This window comes from Myotis yumanensis, unplaced genomic scaffold (genome assembly GCF_028538775.1).
Source record: "Myotis yumanensis isolate MYYU_CA2020_CCGP unplaced genomic scaffold, mMyoYum1.0.hap1 SCAF_20, whole genome shotgun sequence".
Taxonomy (NCBI): domain Eukaryota; kingdom Metazoa; phylum Chordata; class Mammalia; order Chiroptera; family Vespertilionidae; genus Myotis; species Myotis yumanensis.
Genome location: NW_027223771.1, coordinates 10,144,135 through 10,162,076, shown reverse-complemented (window position 1 = coordinate 10,162,076; position 17,942 = coordinate 10,144,135). Strand labels below are relative to the sequence as shown.

The 17,942-nt window shown below is 58.7% G+C and overlaps 1 protein-coding gene across 2 annotated transcripts; it reads right to left on the bottom strand.

Moving 5' to 3' along the window:
- Positions 1-1,702: 1,702 nt before the first annotated feature.
- On the bottom strand, positions 1,703-16,053 carry CHRNA3 (cholinergic receptor nicotinic alpha 3 subunit). 2 transcript variants are annotated; one of them, XM_070400418.1, is made up of 6 exons: positions 15,889-16,053; positions 14,138-14,277; positions 13,962-14,006; positions 12,538-12,647; positions 5,592-6,636; positions 1,703-3,218 (listed from the first exon to the last, which is right to left on the bottom strand). In XM_070400418.1, the coding sequence occupies exons 1-6, from the start codon at positions 15,950-15,952 to the stop codon at positions 3,090-3,092; spliced, it is 1,533 nt and encodes a 510-aa protein (XP_070256519.1). In that variant the 5' UTR covers positions 15,953-16,053; the 3' UTR covers positions 1,703-3,089. The 2 variants fall into 2 exon arrangements, with proteins under 2 accessions (XP_070256519.1, XP_070256520.1); XM_070400419.1 differs by lacking the exon at positions 15,889-16,053 and adding an exon at positions 15,489-15,516.
- Positions 16,054-17,942: the final 1,889 nt, after the last annotated feature.

Here is a 17,942-nt window from a genome sequence, read left to right as displayed (position 1 = left end):
CAATGTTTCTCATGGATGTTTCTAACTCTCTATCCCTCCCCCTCCCCCTCTGTAAAAAATCAATAAAATATATTTTTCAAAAATGAAAATGTAACCATAAGTATAAGCAGCCACAAAAGCAAAACAAAACAAAATAAAAAACGCGAAAATATGCACAGCACAGTATCCCGAGATTGTAACAGCGGGAAACGGACTCATATTCGTACATCCTCGCCTCTGTCACCCGAGGGATTGTGACCGACCCCACAGGTACCAGCCCGAAAGGGTAGTCAGGGTGAGAAGCGAGTTGTCGAGATGGGAGGCGTTCGGGAAGCGAGGTTCCACTGTATATGCCTTAGGGCACCCCCAGAATGATGAACACGCCAGCTGTGTTTAAAGTGTCCCGCAAGCCCGAACAGACGAGCAGTTGCTAGCGTCCGTTTATCGTCACAGTCTTGCCCACTAGAAAAATCTATCTGCACGGCTAACGCGGTAACTGACTGAATCGCACCCGATCTCCTCAAAACAGCAGCACGGCGGCCTCTGGCCTGTCCTAGCAAAAATGCGACGTTTGCGTCCTGGCTGATAACGGTTTTGAAATTCGTGATGGTCTGTAATCCACAGCGGGGTCCCTATTGTGATGCCCCGGAAAATTCCTGTCGTATTCGAAGGCGGACTTCAGAACTGGGTCTGCGTTTGGTGAGGCACACGCCTTTACCTCTTCCTGTGCCGTGTCTGCTGCGCCAGCAGCTCGTGGTCAGCGCCGTATCACACGACCATACTCACTGAGCTGGCGCCTCGGTACGATGACCATGAAATACGTTGCAGAGTCTACAGCCAACATTTCTTTTAAAAAATGAGAAATGGGAGTGGGGACCTCCTTTAAGGCCTTCTTTATTCTTTAGATGCTGAAACTGAACAATTGTTATGTTACTCTAGAGGCCCGGTGCATGAAATTCGTGCACTCAGGGACTGGGGGGTCCCTCAGCCTGGATTATGAGAGGGTGCGGGACAGGCTGCGGGACCCCACCAGTGCACGATCGGGGCCCGGGAGGGACACGGGAGGTTGGCCAGCCAGGGAGGGACCATGGGAGGGCTCCAGGGCATGTCTGGTCCGTCTCGCTCAGTCCCGATTGGCCAGACCCCGGCAGCAAGCTAACCTACCAGTCAGAGCGTCTGCCCCCTGGTGTTCAGTGCATGTCATAGCGACTGGTCGACTGTCTGACCCCTGGTGTTCAGTGCAGGTCATAGCGACTGGTCGACCAGTCGACTGTCTGACCCCTGGTGGTCAGTGCACGTCATAGTGAGCGGTTGAGTGGCCTTAGCATCTCATTAGCATATTACGCTTTGATTGGTTGAACAGACGACCGGACACTTAGCATATTAGGCTTTTATTATATAGGACCAGTGACCCGGCGTGTGAAATCGAGCAGCCCCGCCCACCCACGCACGTCCCGCCCACCTGCCCACCTGCTGCCCCACCTTGACACCCTAACCTCTCCACCCAGAGCTCGAGCACACCTGGCCCCGCCCCCGCCCTCTTCGGCCTTCTCTGGCCGCTTCAAGCCCCGCCCTCGGTCCCGCGAGTCACCTCGGGCTGGTCCCGCCTCCTCCGGGCGCCTCCCCGCTTCCGCCCCATCTCCAGAGCAGCGAGGCGGCTCCGCCCCACCACGCACGCAGCCTCCTGCTGAACGGTCGTTACGGCGTGAGGGCGTCACAACCATTAGCATATTAGCTCTTTATTTCATAGGATTTTACCTTCCATTGTGAAATCATACAAGACAACTCCTATTCATTTCAGTCCCCTTGGCCACGTGTTCCACCACCAGTAGAACCATCTTCTGTGTAAATTGTAGTAACATCTCTTTATCTTTTTTTAATTATGTTTTTATTGATTTCAGAGAGGAAAAGAGAGGGAAAGACAGAAACATCCATGATGAGAGAGAATCATGGACCGGCTGCCTCCCGCACGCCCCCCACTGGGGATCGAGCCTGCAACCCAGGCCTGTGCCCTTGACCAGGAATCGAACCGTGGCCTCCTGGTTCCTAGGTCGACGCTCAACCCCTGGGCCTCATCTCTTTACCCTTGACCTTAGATGCGTCTGTGATGATTAAGCGAATCCCATTTTGAAAAACATGTCGGTGGGTACTCCTGACTTGTTCTGTGAGAAAACCATCTTCTGAAACGGGAGGCGGCAGTCTGATTCTGTATGAGCACGTCCTACGTTTCACATCCACGGACTGTTTCACTTTTATCTCTCTCATTCCAGTTAGAATCTGGGAGTCGCAAGGACTCTGGGAGGTAACCTAGTCATCACTGATGTTTCTCTCTCTCTCTCTCTCTCTCTTCCTCTCTGAATTCAATAAAAATATATTTAAAAAAAGAAAAAGAACTTCAGGATTGGCTGGACTGCTCGTATGGATTTTGTAGCTGTTTCTTTCTTTCTTTTTTTTTTTTTAAGGTAGCTGTGATACAGACCCCAGGACACGCACCCACCCACCCACCCACGAGCCAGAGAATAGCTCCTGTGACACCCCACCTCTGCCCCTTCGGTCCCTTTGGGAAATTCACCCCCGAGCTCGGGACTACACCCGACAACATCGTCAGCGTGGTTAGGTTTCCCTGTAAGACTTGCTGTCGCGTGGATCGCTGGGATGGGCGAGTCCGCCGGCCGTGGCTACCAGTTGCACCGAGACTGGAATAGCATTGTTCCTTTCTGTGCGGCAAGGAAGCTTCGTAAATAAAATCTTAACATTTGGGTCAAAAAAAAAGAAAGAAAGAAAGAAAGCAGAATGGTGGTTGGCAGGGGCCGGGGGAGGGGGATGGGGAGTCACTGTTTAATGGGTCTGTGGTTTCAGTTTCACAGGATGGAAAGGGTTATGGGGATCGACGGTGAGGACCATTGCACAGCAGTGTGACCACTGGATACCACTGAGCTGTGCGTGTGAAAAGGTTACGATGGTAAATTGTATGCTAAGGGTGTTTTATCACAATAAAAAGAAAGGGCTTCTCCCCAACTCCCCGCCTCCCCCCCCCCCCCCCCCGCCCCCGACACCCAGTACACCTCAGGCAGGTGCACAGCTCGGCGCTCAGGGGTCGCCCCTGGCCATCAGGGGTCGCCCCTGGCCATCAGCGGCTGCAGGAACAGCCCGGCTGTCCCCAGGATGCACACCAGGATGAACACCCACAGGAAAATGCGGTCGATCACCATGGCCACATACTTCCAGTCGTCTTGAATCTGGAAAAAACAAACAAACCAATCATCAGTAATCAATCATCGAAAGAGGGGAAAAACAGCCCGCAGGAGAAGGCGGCGTGAATACATTTTCAATCCTGAGCACGTGATAGATACATTGCAGCAGCGGAAGCCGCTGTTCCCACCGAAATGCAGGACCCTTTCCCGCCCGGAGCAAGGGAGGGTGGGAGAGAGAGGAACATCGATGAGGAGAGAGAATCACTGGCCGGCAGTCCGAGGAAGTGTACCGTTCTCAGGTGACTCTTTTTTTTGTTGTTGTTAATATATTTTTATTGATTTCAGAGAGGAAGGAAGAGGGAGAGAGAGATAGAAACATCCATGATGAGAGAATCACGGATCGGCTGCCTCCTGCACGCCCCACACTGGGTATCGAGCCCGAAACCCGGGCATGTGCCCTTTACAGGAATCGAACCCGGGACCCTTCAGTTCCCAGGCCGACGCTCCATCCCCTGAGCCACACCGGCCAGGGGTCTCAGGTGTCTCTTGAGGCACCAGAAAAGTCGTACAAAACATCTGTCATGTTAAATCTTTTCTAAATGAGAAGTTTCTCCATGTGTATAGAACCTATTTTGTCTTCCTTTTTTTAAAAATAAATTGCTTTTATTGATTTCAGAGAGAAAGGAAGACGGAGAGGGAGAAAGATCCGTGATGAGAGAGAATCACGGATCGGCCGCCTCCTGCCCGCCCCACACTGGGGATCGAGCCCGCAACCCGGGCCTGTGCTCTGACGGGCAATCGAACCCTGACCCCCTGGTTCGCAGGTTGATGCTCAACCACTGAGCCACACGGGCCAGGCCATGACCGATTTCTTCTAAGTTGAATTCCAGTTTACAGTTTGTTAGAAGAGCAGATACAATGCAACATCATCCACCTTTGGCTCACAGTTCTGGGCAAGAAATTTCCTTTTAACATCCATATCAGGGCAAGTCCCTCATCACTCTCTCTCTCCCTCGCCCGCCACTCCCCCCCCCCCCGGCCCCCCAGGGATACCCAAATAATCAAATACCATCTTCAGTCCGAAGTCCAGAGTTTCATGACGTTCTGTACGATCAACAGAACAGGCTGGCATTCCGAAATAACTGCCTGATAATCAAGTGAAAAGACAGAAGGCCCAGGACGCAAGGAAACCGTAATTGAATCGGGAGGAGAGAGGGTCCGTGCATCAGCTGATTTGGAAGAAATAATCGCATAACAATGAGGCAGCACGGACGCGGTAATCTCGTTAAGGGGCCGAAACGGGGCCGCGAGACGGGATTCATTTCATCCCGCTGAGCGGCCATGAACGTGTCCTGCCGGTGACACTGAGGAGTCCCGGGTGAGGCTGGGATTAGGCTGCATGTGCCACCAGGTCCGAAGAGCTGGGTTTGTATGTGCTTCCAGGACCAAATGGACCCTGCGGCTCCCTCCCGCTCCGCTGGCTGAGCCCCCGCAGGCCTAGGAGACGGGGGTGGGAGGCAGCTTTGGATACCATCCCAGCTCCGCTCCCTTCTAGTCCTGAGAGTCTGGGTAAGTGACGTGACCTTTCCTTCTTTTATTTTAAAAAAATATATGTTTTTATTGATTTCAGAGAAGAAGGGAGAGGGAGAGAGAGATAGAAACATCCATGATGAGAGAGAACCATGGGTTAGCTGCCTCCTGCACGCCCCCTACTGGGATTCAGGCCTGAAACCCCGGGCGTGTGCCCTGACCGGGAATCGAACCGCGACCTCCTGGTTTTGAGGTTGAAGCTCAACCACTGGGCCACACCGGCCAGGCCAAAGTCTAATTTCTTTTCTTTTCTTTTTCTTTTTTTTAATATATTTTATTGATTTTTCACAGAGAGGAAGGGAGAGGGACAGAGAGTCAGAAACATCGATGAGAGAGAAACATCGATCAGCTGCCTCCTGCACTCCCCCTACTGGGGATGTGCCCGCAACCCAGGTACATGCCCTTGACCGGAATCGAACCTGGGACCCTTCACTCCGCAGGCCGACGCTCTATCCACTGAGCCACACCGGTCAGGGCCTAATTTCTTTTCTTTTTTTTTTAAATATATATTTTTATTGATTTCGGAGAAGAAGGGAGAGGGAGTGAGAGATAGAAACAGCCACAATGAGAGGGAATCCTGGATCGGCCGCCTCCTGCACGCCCCACACTGGGGATGGAGCCCACAACCCGGGCCTGTGCCCTGACCGGGAATCGAACCGTGACCTCCTGGTTCCTAGGTCGACGCTCAACCACTGAGCCACACTGGCCGGGCCAGAGTCTAATTTCTTAACCCAGCCCCACGCCTTGCCCCACAGGAACCCATACACGTCTGCTGAACAGATGCCCGACGGCTGTAACAACACGATGCCCTGACACGCTCCTCCTTACCTCTTTGGCCTCATTCTGCGCCTTCATATTCTCCGCGATGTACCTGACGCTCCGGATGGCCTCCTGGATTTCCGGCGACAGGGCCGACCGCGAGAGCACGGCGTCCACGGAATCGGTGCTGGAGCTCCGCGTGAGGTTAGCGGTGAAGTTGGAGATCTTCACGGTGCGGTGGTGGTGGCGGCGGCCGGCCCCGCACGGCCCCTCCGGGCAGGGGCCGCCTTCCTTGCCGTCCTTGGACCCCGCGCGGCGGCGGAAGCAGTTGAGGTTGGCGAACTCGGCGCTGGAGCTGTCGGCTGGCCTGGGCCCCGGGGCATGGCCGCCGCCCTCGCCCTCGCCGCCCGCCGCCGGCCTGGCCATGAACATGACGCGGGGCAGCGCCTGCAGGAACACGGCCCTCACCCAGGCGGGCATGGTGTGCGTGGTGGGCGTCCGGTAGTGCACGTTGAGCACGAAGACGGTGATGACGATGGACAGGGTGACGAAGATCATGGTGAACAGCAGGTACTCGCCGATGAGCGGGATGACCAGCGAGGTGGACGGGATGGTCTCGGTGATGACCAGCAGGAAGACCGTGAGCGACAGCAGCACGGAGATGCACAGCGTCACCTTCTCGCCGCAGTCGGACGGCAGGTAGAAGACCAGCACGGTGAGGAAGGAGATGAGCAGGCAGGGGATGATCAGGTTGATGGTGTAGAAGAGGGGCAGGCGGCGGATGTACAGCGAGTACGTGATGTCCTGGTAGATCTCCTCGCAGCAGTAGTACTTGATGTCGTGCTTGTAGCCGGGGGCGTGGATGATGGCCCACTCGCCGCTCTCCCAGTAGTCCTTGAGGTTCATGGAGGAGCCGACCAGGACCAGCTCGATCTTGGCCTTGTCGTAGGACCAGGAGCCGAACTTCATGGAGCAGTTCTGGTAGTCGAACGGGAAGTAGGTGACGTCGATCTTGCAGGAGCTCTTGAAGATGGCCGGGGGGATCCAGGTCACCTCGCCCGTGTGCTTGACCAGGGCTTTGGTCTTGTCGTCCACTTGGAAGTCGCCCATGGCGCTGCGGGGAGAGAGAGGCGGGGCCCGGTCACGGCACACGCGGGTCAGCATGCGGGACGGTCGAGCTCAGAGCGCCGGGATGTCCACCCACGTCCCGAGGGCGACCCCGGAGCCCCGGACTCTGCCCCCCGCCCCCGGCCTCGGCCACACACACCGTCTGACACCCTCGTCGCGCCTCGAGGGGGTGCTGGCTCATCCCCCCGCACACAGCGCCTATTGCATCGAGACACCCCAAGTGCCCCTTCTCTTGAAGGAGAGAAACAGGACGAAAGTTTGCCGGCTGGAGGCAGGTTCCTAAGTGGACGCTCAACCCCTGAGCCACAGCAGCCGGGTCTGTAAGTAAATTCTGACCGGAACACACAGCCATCCCCACTCGTCTATGGCCTATGGCTACTTTTTTGTTTGTTTGTTAATCCTCACCCGAGGATATTTTTCCATTGATTTTTAGAGAGAGTGGAAGGGAGGGGGAGAGACACCTCGATGGGTTGCCTCCCCCACACGCCCCCGACGACGGCCGGGGATGGAGCCTGCAACCAAGGTACGTGCCCTGGACCGGAATCGAACCCGGACCCTTTAGTCCGGGGGCCAACGCTCTGTCCACTGAGCCGAACCGGCTAGGGCTATGTATGGCTACTTTAAAAATATATATATTTTTATTGATTTCAGAGAGTAAGGGAGGGAGAGAGAGAGAGAGAGAGAGAGAGAGAAACACCAATGATGAGAATCATTGATCAGCTGCCTCCTGCACGCCCCACACTGGGGATGGAGCCCACAACCCGGGCCTGTGCCCTGACCGGGAACCGAACTGTGACCTCCCGGTTCATGGGTCAACCAACGCTCAATCACGGAGCCACGCCAGCCGGGCCGATCCCCTCATTTTACTGAAGAGGATACGAAAGCCCAGGGAACAGGATCAAGCTGCTCGGGCCCCTGCAGAGCTGGCGGCAGAGCCGTGACCACCCAGGACTCGGGTCCCACGTGAGGAGGCGCCGAACCCCGTGGGCTCCGAGGCCGGGTGTTGGCGAGAAGCCGGTCTCGGTGGCGGACGCACGTCCGGCTGTTTTCCAGGGATCCTGGTCACCAGAGGCCTGTGTGCTGACCGGCAGGGTCAGCAGCCTGTCTCTGCCACCGGGGGGCAGAGAGGACCCGGCCTGGGCCTGGGATCGGGCTCAGCGCCAGCCACAGAGGGGCCCTGAGTAAGCACCTGCTGACTGAGCGAGTGACCAGGAAATAAAGGAGGATCTGCGGTCACAGGGCACCAGGGGACCGCTGACGGCGAGGACAGCGGGGGGGGGGGGGGGGGGGGGGCGCTCTGAGCCAGTGAGCTGTGAGCAGGGCGGTCGATTAGAGAGAGGAAGGGCAGACAGACTGGCTGCAGATGAGCAGCTGAGCTGTGGGCTTCACGGGAGCTGAGGGCTCCAACGGGGAGAGCGTGCGGAGGGTAGGAGAGGGCGTGGCGGCATTCGTGTTCTTGTAATCCTCACCAGAGGATGTTTTCTATTGATTTTTTTAAAAAGTATATTTTTATTGATTTCAGAGAGGAAGGGAGAGGGAGAGAGAGAGAGAGAAACATCAACGAGGAGAGAGAATCCTGGATCAGCTGCCTCCTGCACGCCTCCCACTGGGGATGGAGCCCACAACCCGGGCCTGTGCCCTGACCGGGAATCGAACCCTGACCTCCTGGTTCATAGGTCAATGCTTAGCCACTGAGCCACATTGGCCGGGCTCCATTGATTTTTTTTTTTAAACATATTTTTATTGGTTTCAGAGAGGAAGGGAGAGGGAAGGAGAGAGAGAGAAACATCAATGATGAGAGGGGATCATTGCTCGGCGGCCTCCTGCACGCCCCCTACTGGGGATGGAGCCCGCCACCCGGGCCTGTGCCCTGACCGGGAATCGAACCTGGGACCTCTGAGTCCGCAGGCCCACACTCCATCCACTGAGCCAAACCAGCCAGGGATCCATTGATTTTTTTTTAGACAGAGTGGAAGGGAGGGAGGAGAGAGAAAGAGAGAGACAGAGAGAGAGAGAGAGAGAGAGAGAGAGAAACATGGACATGAGAGAAATACATCGATTGTTGCCTCCTGTTGGAGCCCCAACTGGGGCTGGGGATCGAACCTGCAACCAAGGCACGTCCCCTTGACCAGGAATCGAACCCGGGACCCTCTGGTCCGAGGTCTAACACTCTAACCACTGAGCACACCAGCCAGGGCAGCATCCGTGTTTCACTCCCTCCAGACTCCCTCAGAAATGCAGGGCAACCAGGATAGCAACAGGCGAAACCTCCCGCCCGCATCGTCCGCGACGGTGACACGGAACCCCGTGAACCTCAGAGTACGAGCCCCCACCGCCATCAGGACCTGCGTGGGAACACGTGGGGTTAGCTGCGGACGGAGGTCGCAGGGGGCAGCGAAAGGGGGGTTCTCCTGTCCTGGGGGCCCCAGGTGGAAATCACCGAGAAGTGTCTGCCCCTCAAAACGTGGACCCTACTCTGCAATGAATCAGTTTGTGGGAGGGAACAGAGACAGCGGGGCCCGGCCGGTGTGGCTCAGTGGTCGAGCATCAACCTAGGAACCAGGAGGTCAGGGTTCAATTCCCGGTCACGGGCACAGGCCCGGGTTGCGGGCTCCATCCCCAGCGGGGGGCGTGCAGGAGGCAGCCGATCCACGATTCTCTCTCATCGTTGATGTTTCTATCTCTCCCCCTTTCTCTCTGAAAGATATTTTTTTAAAAGATATATATTTTTTAAAGGTATATTTTTTAAAACGACATCTATATATATAAAAGGCTAATATGCAAAGTGTCCCCTCGGGAGTTCAGCGGGGAGACCGGGAATTCGATTGCTGGCTATGGCGTGCACTGACCACCAGGGGGCGGCATGGAATGAAGGAAGGCCCGGGCCAGCAGCCAAAAGGCCCCGATCGGCCCTGATCCCTGGCCAGGCCTAGGGACCCTACCTGTGCAAAACCAATAAAATATGTTTTTTCTTTTTTAAAAAAATATATTTTATTGTTTTTTTACAGAGAGGAAGGGAGAGGGATAGAGAGTTAGAAACATTGATGAGAGAGAAACACTGATCAGCTGCCTCCTGCACACCCCCCACTGGGGATGTGCCCGCAACCCAGGTACATGCCCTTGGCCGGAATCGAACCCGGGACCCTTGAGTCCGCAGGCCGACGCTCTATCCACTGAGCCACACTGGTCAGGGTAAGATATATCTTAAAAAAATAAAAAAAAGACAAAGGAAAAATATCTCTTGGTGACCCACGTGAAAAGAACAGCCCCTGATACGTAAGCTGACGACGCATCCCAGCCCGTCTAGGGCAGTCCTGGTTGCCTCTTGGTCCCGGGACACCGACGAATAGTGTCCACTCTCTCTCCCCAGAGCCGCCCGTTGTTACAAGAACAAGAGAATCGGACCGGCACCAGGGTTTGACATCAGCACTTTGTACCGGGACCCGAGCCCGCGTTTGAAAGGCTTTCACGGAAGGAAAAAGAGGGACCCAGGATGTTGTGTCGGGTGAGTGACCGCAAAGCGTTACCTAAAAAGGCTGCCCTGCGTGACGAGCGTGTGAGAACTCAGGGCACGTTCTGTGCATGCCCTGAGGATTACGTCAGAGAGTGAATTTCAGAAAACAAAGGTGATCGAGAAATGTTGGCATAGGAAGGTAAATGCTGCCCTAACCGGTGTGGCTCAGTGGATAGAGCGTCGGCCTGCGGACTGAAGGGTCCCGGGTTCGATTCTGGTCAAGGGCATGGACCTTGGTTGCGGGCACATCCCCAGTGGGGAGTGTGCAGGAGGCAGCTGATCGATGTTTCTCATCACACTCTCCCTTCCTCTCTGTAAAAAATCAATTTAAAAAATATTTTTTTTAAAAAAAGAAGGTAAACACAGAGAAACCCTCCACGGAGGCCCAGCCCCGAGAAGCCCGACTTTTGACGGGAAGAGACGAGCTGGATGCTTTTCTCTAAATGTCATTTCTGGCCTCAGATTCTAAGGAAATGACTTCTGCTCTTTGCTTCTCCCAAATCCAATCTGAAGCGCCCACCACGTCTCTCGGTGCCGTTCTGAGCACACATCCTACAGGGCCCCGTACACCCCGGGTTTCCGGGAAGAAAACCGCTGTGACATTTAAATCGTGAGATTAAATATCCTGCCTGTGTTCTTTGTTTGTTTTTTAATTTTTTAAAAATTGATTTCAGAGAGGAAGGGGAGGGAGAGGGAGAGGGAGAGAGAGAGAGAGAAACATCCACGATGAGAGAGAACCACGGACCGGCTGCCTCCTGCACGCCCCACACTGGGGATCGAGCCCGCAACCTGGGCCTGTGCCCTGACCGGGAATCGAACCCAGACCTCCTGGTTCATAGGTCGACGCTCAACCACTGAGCCACCCACGCCGACCGGGCAGAATCATGCAATTTTGAATGTTGCGGGGGGTTTTTTTCCTTGAGAAAACAGGAAATAAAACACGGACCAATTCTTGGAGTGGTTAAAGATCTCCCTCCTTTTAGCCAATGGCCAGAAAGGGGGGTGCGGCCAAAAACATAGCTTCCCCAGCCCTGATCTTAACAGTAAAATACATCCGTTTGTATGAATACGACGTAAAAACCTAAACACAAAATGCTTTTTTTTTACTCATTAAGATCAGATTGGACCATATCTATAGGAAAAACGCTTAGCAGGACGACTAGAGATAAGGCACAGGTGGGAAAATGCTGTCTCCCAGCACCCAGGAACGAACCAGCACGTACTGTCAATGATCAGTTAACACCTACGTCTGCCTAAGCCACGGAGCGTACGTGTGGGGAGTGTCTGCTTTTTAGGAAAGACAGGTGCCACCACCGGCAGAGGCGGGCCCTGGACTGTGTGGCTCAGCGGATAGAGCGCCGGCCTGCGGACGGAAGGGTCCCGGGTTCGATTCCCGGTCAGGGGCATGTACCTGGGTTGCAGACTCGATCCCCAGTGTGGGGCGTGCAGGAGGCAGCCGATCCGTGATGCTCTCTCATCGTGGATGTTTCTCTCTCTCCCTCCCCTTCCTCTCTGACATCAATAAAAATATATTTATAACAAAAGAACAAACAAAGAACGGCAGCGGAGGGACCTCAGAGGCTCCCTGAAGCGGGCGGGGAGGTGGGCGGGGAGAGAGGGTCAGGGCTGGCTCATCAGGCGAGCAGATGCCTCCTTCCTGACCCGCAGGACCGGTCGGTCCCGGGAGGGGTTAGGGTTAGGGTTGTGGTGGCAGGTGCCACTCCGCCCCCCCCCCCCCCCCCGGAGTCTCCCTCCCTGCCCTCCCCTCGCTCTATCCCCTCCCTCCCCTCGCTCTATCCCCTCCCTGCCCTTGCTCTATCCCCTCCCTGCCCTCGCTCTATTCCCTTCCCTGCCCTCGCTCTATCCCTTCCCTGCCCTCGCTCTATTCCTTCCCTGCCCTCGCTCTATCCCCTCCCTGCCCTCACTCTAACCCCTCCCTGCCCTCGCTCTATCCCCTCCCTGCCCTCGCTCTATTCCTTCCCTGCCCTCGCTCTATCCCCTCCCTGCCCTCGCTCTATCCCCTCCCTGCCCTCGCTCTAACCCCTCCCTGCCCTCGCTCTAACCCCTCCCTGCCCTCGCTCTAACCCCTCCCTGCCCTCGCTCTATCCCCTCCCTGCCCTCGCTCTATTCCTTCCCTGCCCTCGCTCTATCCCCTCCCTGCCCTCACTCTAACCCCTCCCTGCCCTCGCTCTAACCCCTCCCTGCCCTCGCTCTAACCTGCAGCTGCAGGTTTGGATATTACCGCCCAGGCTGGTCTGCCCGACGCACAGCCGTCTCCAGAGGCAGGCGCAGTGGGCGCTCAGCCAATGCCTGTGGGGGAGCCAGGGGAGGGCGCCCCGTCGGGGAGGCCGGGCACCCGGAGGCGCCCCTTACTTGTTGTAGAGCACGATGTCGGGCTTCCAGATCTTCTGGGCGGGGACGCGCAGGAACTCGGCCCCGTCGTAGTCCGCGGGGTCCCACTTCAGCTTGTAGTCGTTCCAGATCTGGGGGGGGAGGGGGCAGCAAGGGGACCGCGTGGCTTATTTCTCTGGTGCCACCCGCCCTGGCGACTCCCCGCCCCCGCCCCGGACCACAGGGGCCCCATGCCGCGCGGGGGGTGACAGCGGGGAGAGCACCGGGCTGTGGGCGCGGGCCACCCCCTGCCAATCGTGTAAGGACCTCAGTGCTGACTCCCACCAGGTCTGGTCCGTGTGTGCTGTTTTTTAAAAATATATTTTTAGCCCTGACCGGTGTGGCTCAGTGGGTAGAGCGTCGGCCTGCGGACTGAAGGGTCCCGGGTTCCATTCCGGTCAGGGGCATGTACCTTGGTTGCGGGCACATCCCCAGTGGGGGGCGTGCAGGAGGCAGCTGATCGATGTTTCTCATCAATGTTTCTAATTCTCTATCCCTCTCCCTTCCTCTCTGTAAAAAATCAATAAAATATATTTAAAAAATATATATATATTTTATTGCTTTCAGACAGGAAGGGAGAGGGAGAGAGAGATAGAAACATCAGTGATGAGAGAGGGTCATGGATCGGCCGCCTCCTGCACGCCCCACACTGGGGATCGAGCCCAAAACCCGGGCCTGTGCCCCGACCGGGAATCGAACCCTGACCTCCCGGTTCACAGGTCAAGGCTCAGCCACGGAGCCACGCCGACCGGGCTGAGCTCGGGAGTTGATGTCCTTCCCCACCAGGTCCCCCAAACAGGGTGCCAGACACACACAGCACCCAGGCTGGGCAGGGCTGGTCTCTGAGGGGTTCGGGGAGAGGACCCACGACCCGCTCGGGGCCCAAGAAGTTCGGGTGCAGAGGCTGGGAGGCCTGGTCCTGAGCCCCTGAGGGGAGAGCGTGTGCCGTGGGGGCACCGCCTGGGCACTGTGCCCTCCGGCTTCCCAGGCGCCTGGAGGAGGCTCGCCAGCCGGCGGGCGGAAGGTCACGGTCAGGCCAGACCGTTATCTGTCCAGGTCTCGGCCGGGCCTCCCTGGGGAGGGCACGGGGGGGGGAGGGCAGACGAGGTCTTTGTCCTCCATCGGAGCTGGGGGCCCCCACCTCCCCAGCCAAAAACGACCGCAGCATCTGATTCCAACTTCAGGAGGAGTTTTTGGCAAGAGGGAGGGAAGGAGGTGGTCTTAGCCCACCCTAGCGCTGGGGGCCAGGCCTGCAGGCCCGGATCTGTCCCATCTGGGCTTGGGGGACCAGGCCCTGCAGTGCTGGGGCGGGGGTGGGGCACCTTGGGCCCCAGGCTGCGTCCACAGAAAGGAAGCGAGCAGAGCAGTCACCAGGGGGCAGCAGCGCGCAGGGCCTGGCCACTTACTTGCTTGAGCCACAGGTTGGTCTCCATGATCTGGTTGACTTCATCCTGGAAAGGAAGATGAGGGGGGGTGGGTGCAGGGCCACAGCCGGGCCCTGGGGAGGCCTCCCCCGCGCCCCGCGCCCCACGGCCCCGCGCCCCACGGCCACGGCCACGGCCACGGCCTCGCCCGGACTCACCACCTTCACCAGCTGGGACATGGACACCTCGAACTGGATGACGACGGCTTCGGACACGTTGGCCACGGGCCGGATGATCTCGTTGTAGTCCTGGAACAGCCGCTCGAACAGGCGGTGCTCGGCCTCCGAGCCGCGGGCCCCTGAGGGGAGGCGCCCCGTCAGACCCGTGTCCCCTCGCCAGGGACCCTCCCCTCCCCCCTAAAAAACAGCCTCCTCTGCACCCCGGGGCGGGGGGTGACTCCGGAGCGTTTGGCTGAGCCTGGTTTGGCCGAGCCTGGGTTCTGGGTGTGGATAGATCTGGTGCGTGTGCTGACAAATGCCCTGTGGGCTGTGTGACCTCAGGCAGGTGGCTCCACCTCTCTGAACCTCAGCTGCTTTCTCTGAGAATGTGTCCGTGGTAGGGTTGTTACAGGGAGGGGCTCAGCTACCGTCAAAGCCCAGGTGCGCTCCTGTCCTCCCTGCTGTGATGGGGCAGGTGCGTGGTCCACACAGGCACAGCCGCTGGCTGCTTCCGGGATGGAGATGACCCAGGGCCCCCCGGGCCCCCCACCCTGGGCCAGGTGTGCCGCCTCCCAGCCTCCCGGGGAGGGGGGGCTGCAGCCCAGGCCCCGGGGTCCCCTCGGTCCCACGCAGGACCCTGTCAGGGTCTGGCCGCCAACCCTCCTACGCAGAAGTTGGGCACGGACATGGCCCCGTGGGTCTCAGGCTGTGAGCCAGGGTTCCTGCGGATGCCGCCTGCACACCCTGGTCGGAGACGCCCTAAACTCTCTGAAACCCTTGGGGACCCCTTCACATCCCAGGATATTTTCCCATTGACTTTTAGAGAGAGAGGAGGGGGGGGGAGAGAGGGAGAGAGAGAGAGAGAGAGAGAGAGAGAGAGAGAGAGATTGGTTGCCTCCGGCATGGACCCAGACTGGGGGGCGGGGATCAAGCCTGCAACTGAGGTCCCCGCCCTTGACCGGAGTCGAACCCGGGACCCTTTGGTCCACGGCCTGAGGCTCTGTCCACCGAACCAAACGGGCCAGGGCCGCCCCAGGCACCTGAGTCCGCTGTCTGCCTCTTCCCGCTTAGAATTTGGGGAGCGGGGAGGGGAACCCCTGGTGAAGTCCCAGTTTCTCCGGGTCTAGAAACGCGATCTGCCTGCTCCCTTCCCGTCCCCCCTGCCGCCCCCCCCCCCAAGAAGGAGGGGCTCCAGGAGCTGGGGGAGGGGGTGCCAGGCGCTCTGAGCGGCCGGGGCCTCAGCGTGGAGGTGGCAGGAGCGGCGGCCCTGAGCGCACGGCCACCTCGCGTCCCCCCTCTTCCCCATCCACCCCCCACCCCGCGACCCTGCCAAACCCTCGCCCCCTCCTACCACCGGCCCCCCGAGGCCAGAGACTCCTGGCGACGGGTCCGGGCCGTTTCTCCGCGACCCGGCAGAGGCGGGGCGCGCGCTCGGGCGGAGCGGCGAGAAGGCAGGAGGCGAGGCCGGCGCGAAAGCTTTCCCCCCAGCACCCCCTCCCTACACCCGGCCCGGACCGCCTGCCCCCTCCCCCAGGGAGCCCTCCAGTCTCAGTTTCTCCACGTTTACGGGCCACGATGCAGACGGTGGAGCCGACGCCACTGGCGCTCCGGGCGGAGGCCGAGGAGGCAGCGCCTACGGGGAGGGCGCGTCCCCCACCCCGCGCGTCCCCGACCCCCTCCTCGCCCCGCTCCCCGCTCGGACTCCGCGTCGCCTCTCGGGGCGCCCGTCCCGCGGCCTCCCCCGCGCTCACCCGGGAGCAGCAGCAGCAGCAGCAGCAGCACAAGCGGGTGCGCCCCGCGCGAGGGAGCGCCCATGGCCGTGCGTCCGGCTTCCCGGAGGCCCCGAGCGAGCGACCGGGAGCGGATTCGGGGGGGAGGAGGCGGCTGAGGCCCGTGGGGCTCCCCGCGCGCCGGCCGCTCGGAGACAAAGGGGGCGGGGAGCGCGGGGCTGGGTGGTTCCCGGCCTCCCGCCCGCCCCGCCCGCCGCGCGCGGGGGAGTCGGGTCGGGCGCTCGGGGGATGCGCTGGGGCGGGTGCGGGAGGGGGCCGCGCCGGCCAATCAGAGCGCGGACCCGACGGCCCCGCCCCGCCCCGCCCCGCCCGCGGGGAGCTGGGCAGCCGGGCTGGGGGGGCGCACCACGTGGGGTCCTGTGCCCCGGCGCGCCCCGCATCGGGTGGCTGCCCCCCGGCCCCCACCCCCGCCAGGGCCCCTCACGCTCCTCGGAAGGAGGCCGCGGGGTGTTGGCGCCATGGAGTCAGTGTTGGGCATTGAGGGGCGATCCCGCCGCTGGGTTTTGGGGATCCGCGCGCGCGGGAGGCGGGAGGCGGGGGAGCGGAGGCAGCCGAGGTCGGGTCCGTTGGGAGCCGGATGGTTGCGGCCCCGCCAGGGGTTCCTGGAGGTTCGCTGTGCGGTTGGGAATGTTTGAAATGCCTGCTCACAGGAAGTGAGACGGAAGAAACAAAAATACGCCCGGCCGGTGTGGCTCAGTGGTTGAGCACGGACCAAGGAACAAGGTTCGATTCCTGGTCGGGGCACCGGCCCGGGTTGCGCGCTCCATCCCCAGTAGGGGGCGTGCAGGAGGCAACTGATCCATGTTTCCCTCTCTCTGCCTCTCTCCCTCTCTGCCTCTCTCTCTCCTCCCTTCCTCTCTGACATCAACAAAAATGTATTTTAAAAAAATAATTAAATGAGCAAAACGGTCAAACAGATACTCCACCAAAGAGGATATTCAGAAGGAAAAAAAAAATCACATGAAGAAGATGTTCCACGTCAGTAGCCACAAGAGAAAAGCAAACTGAAACCAGGCGGAGGTTCGGCCTCACAGGCGCGGTGCCGGCTAAAGCAGAAGCACAGCCAGTCCCAAGTGCCGGCGAGGACACAGAGCAACGGGTCTCCTACTTGGCCGGTGGGAGTGCAAGACGCACAGCCCCTCCTGCAAGCAGGGTGACGGTCTCACCTCAGTTACACGTACACTCCCCCTCGAACCCCTGCTCCCGTCTTCATCTGGAGCAGCGGTTCTCAGCCTGTGGGTCGCGACCCCTTTGGGAGTCGAATGACCCTTTCACAGGGGTCGCCTAAGACCATCGGAAAACACGACTATAATTACAGATTGTTTTTATGATGAATCACGATGCTTTAATGATGTTCAATTTCTAACAATGAAAATCCATCCTGCATATCAGATATTTACATGATGATTCATCACAGTACCGACATGACAGTGATGAAGTAGCCACGAGAATAATGTTATGGTTGGGGGTCCCCACAGCATGAGGAGCTGTATGAAAGGGTCGCAGCATCAGGAAGGTTGAGAACCACTGGTCTAGAGAAATGAAAACTTCTGTTCACAGAGCAGCTCTGCACAATTGCCCCAGACTGGTCACAGCCTAAACGTGTTCAACACCCACGTGACCTAGGAACACACGGTCGGTGGCCTCAGCCACTTGGATCCGAGTCTCAAAGGCATCATGTGAGCGAGCGGAGGTCCCGTACCGTGCGATGCGTGTGAACGGCGTTCCCGGCTCGACTAGACCGAGTGATCAGGAAAGATGGGTGGCTGTGGGGGGCTGGGGTGGAGGGAGGCAGGACCACAGCGATAGCACAGAGGAGTTATCTATATATATAAAAGCCAACCAAATGGACGGCTGAACAGGCTGCGTGGGGCGACCAGGCCGGCAGGGGGGATCAGTGAGGGGCGACCGAACAACTAAGCAGCAGGATGCGTGGGGCGACCAGGCCCACAGGGGGTCAGTGAAGGGCGACCAGCCCTGCAGGGGTGTCAGTGAGGGGTGACCAAATGACTGAG

Coding starts and splice junctions, on each gene's coding strand:
- CHRNA3 (XM_070400418.1), bottom strand. CDS start 15,952: ATGGGCGCTCCCTCGCGCGGGGCGCACCCGCTTGTGCTGCTGCTGCTG. Junction 6,637..12,537: donor GACATCGTGCTCTACAACAA/GTAAGGGGCGCC, acceptor CTCTCCCCGCAG/CGCCATGGGCGACTTCCAAG. Junction 3,219..5,591: donor CGCAGAATGAGGCCAAAGAG/GTAAGGAGGAGC, acceptor TGTTTTTTCCAG/ATTCAAGACGACTGGAAGTA.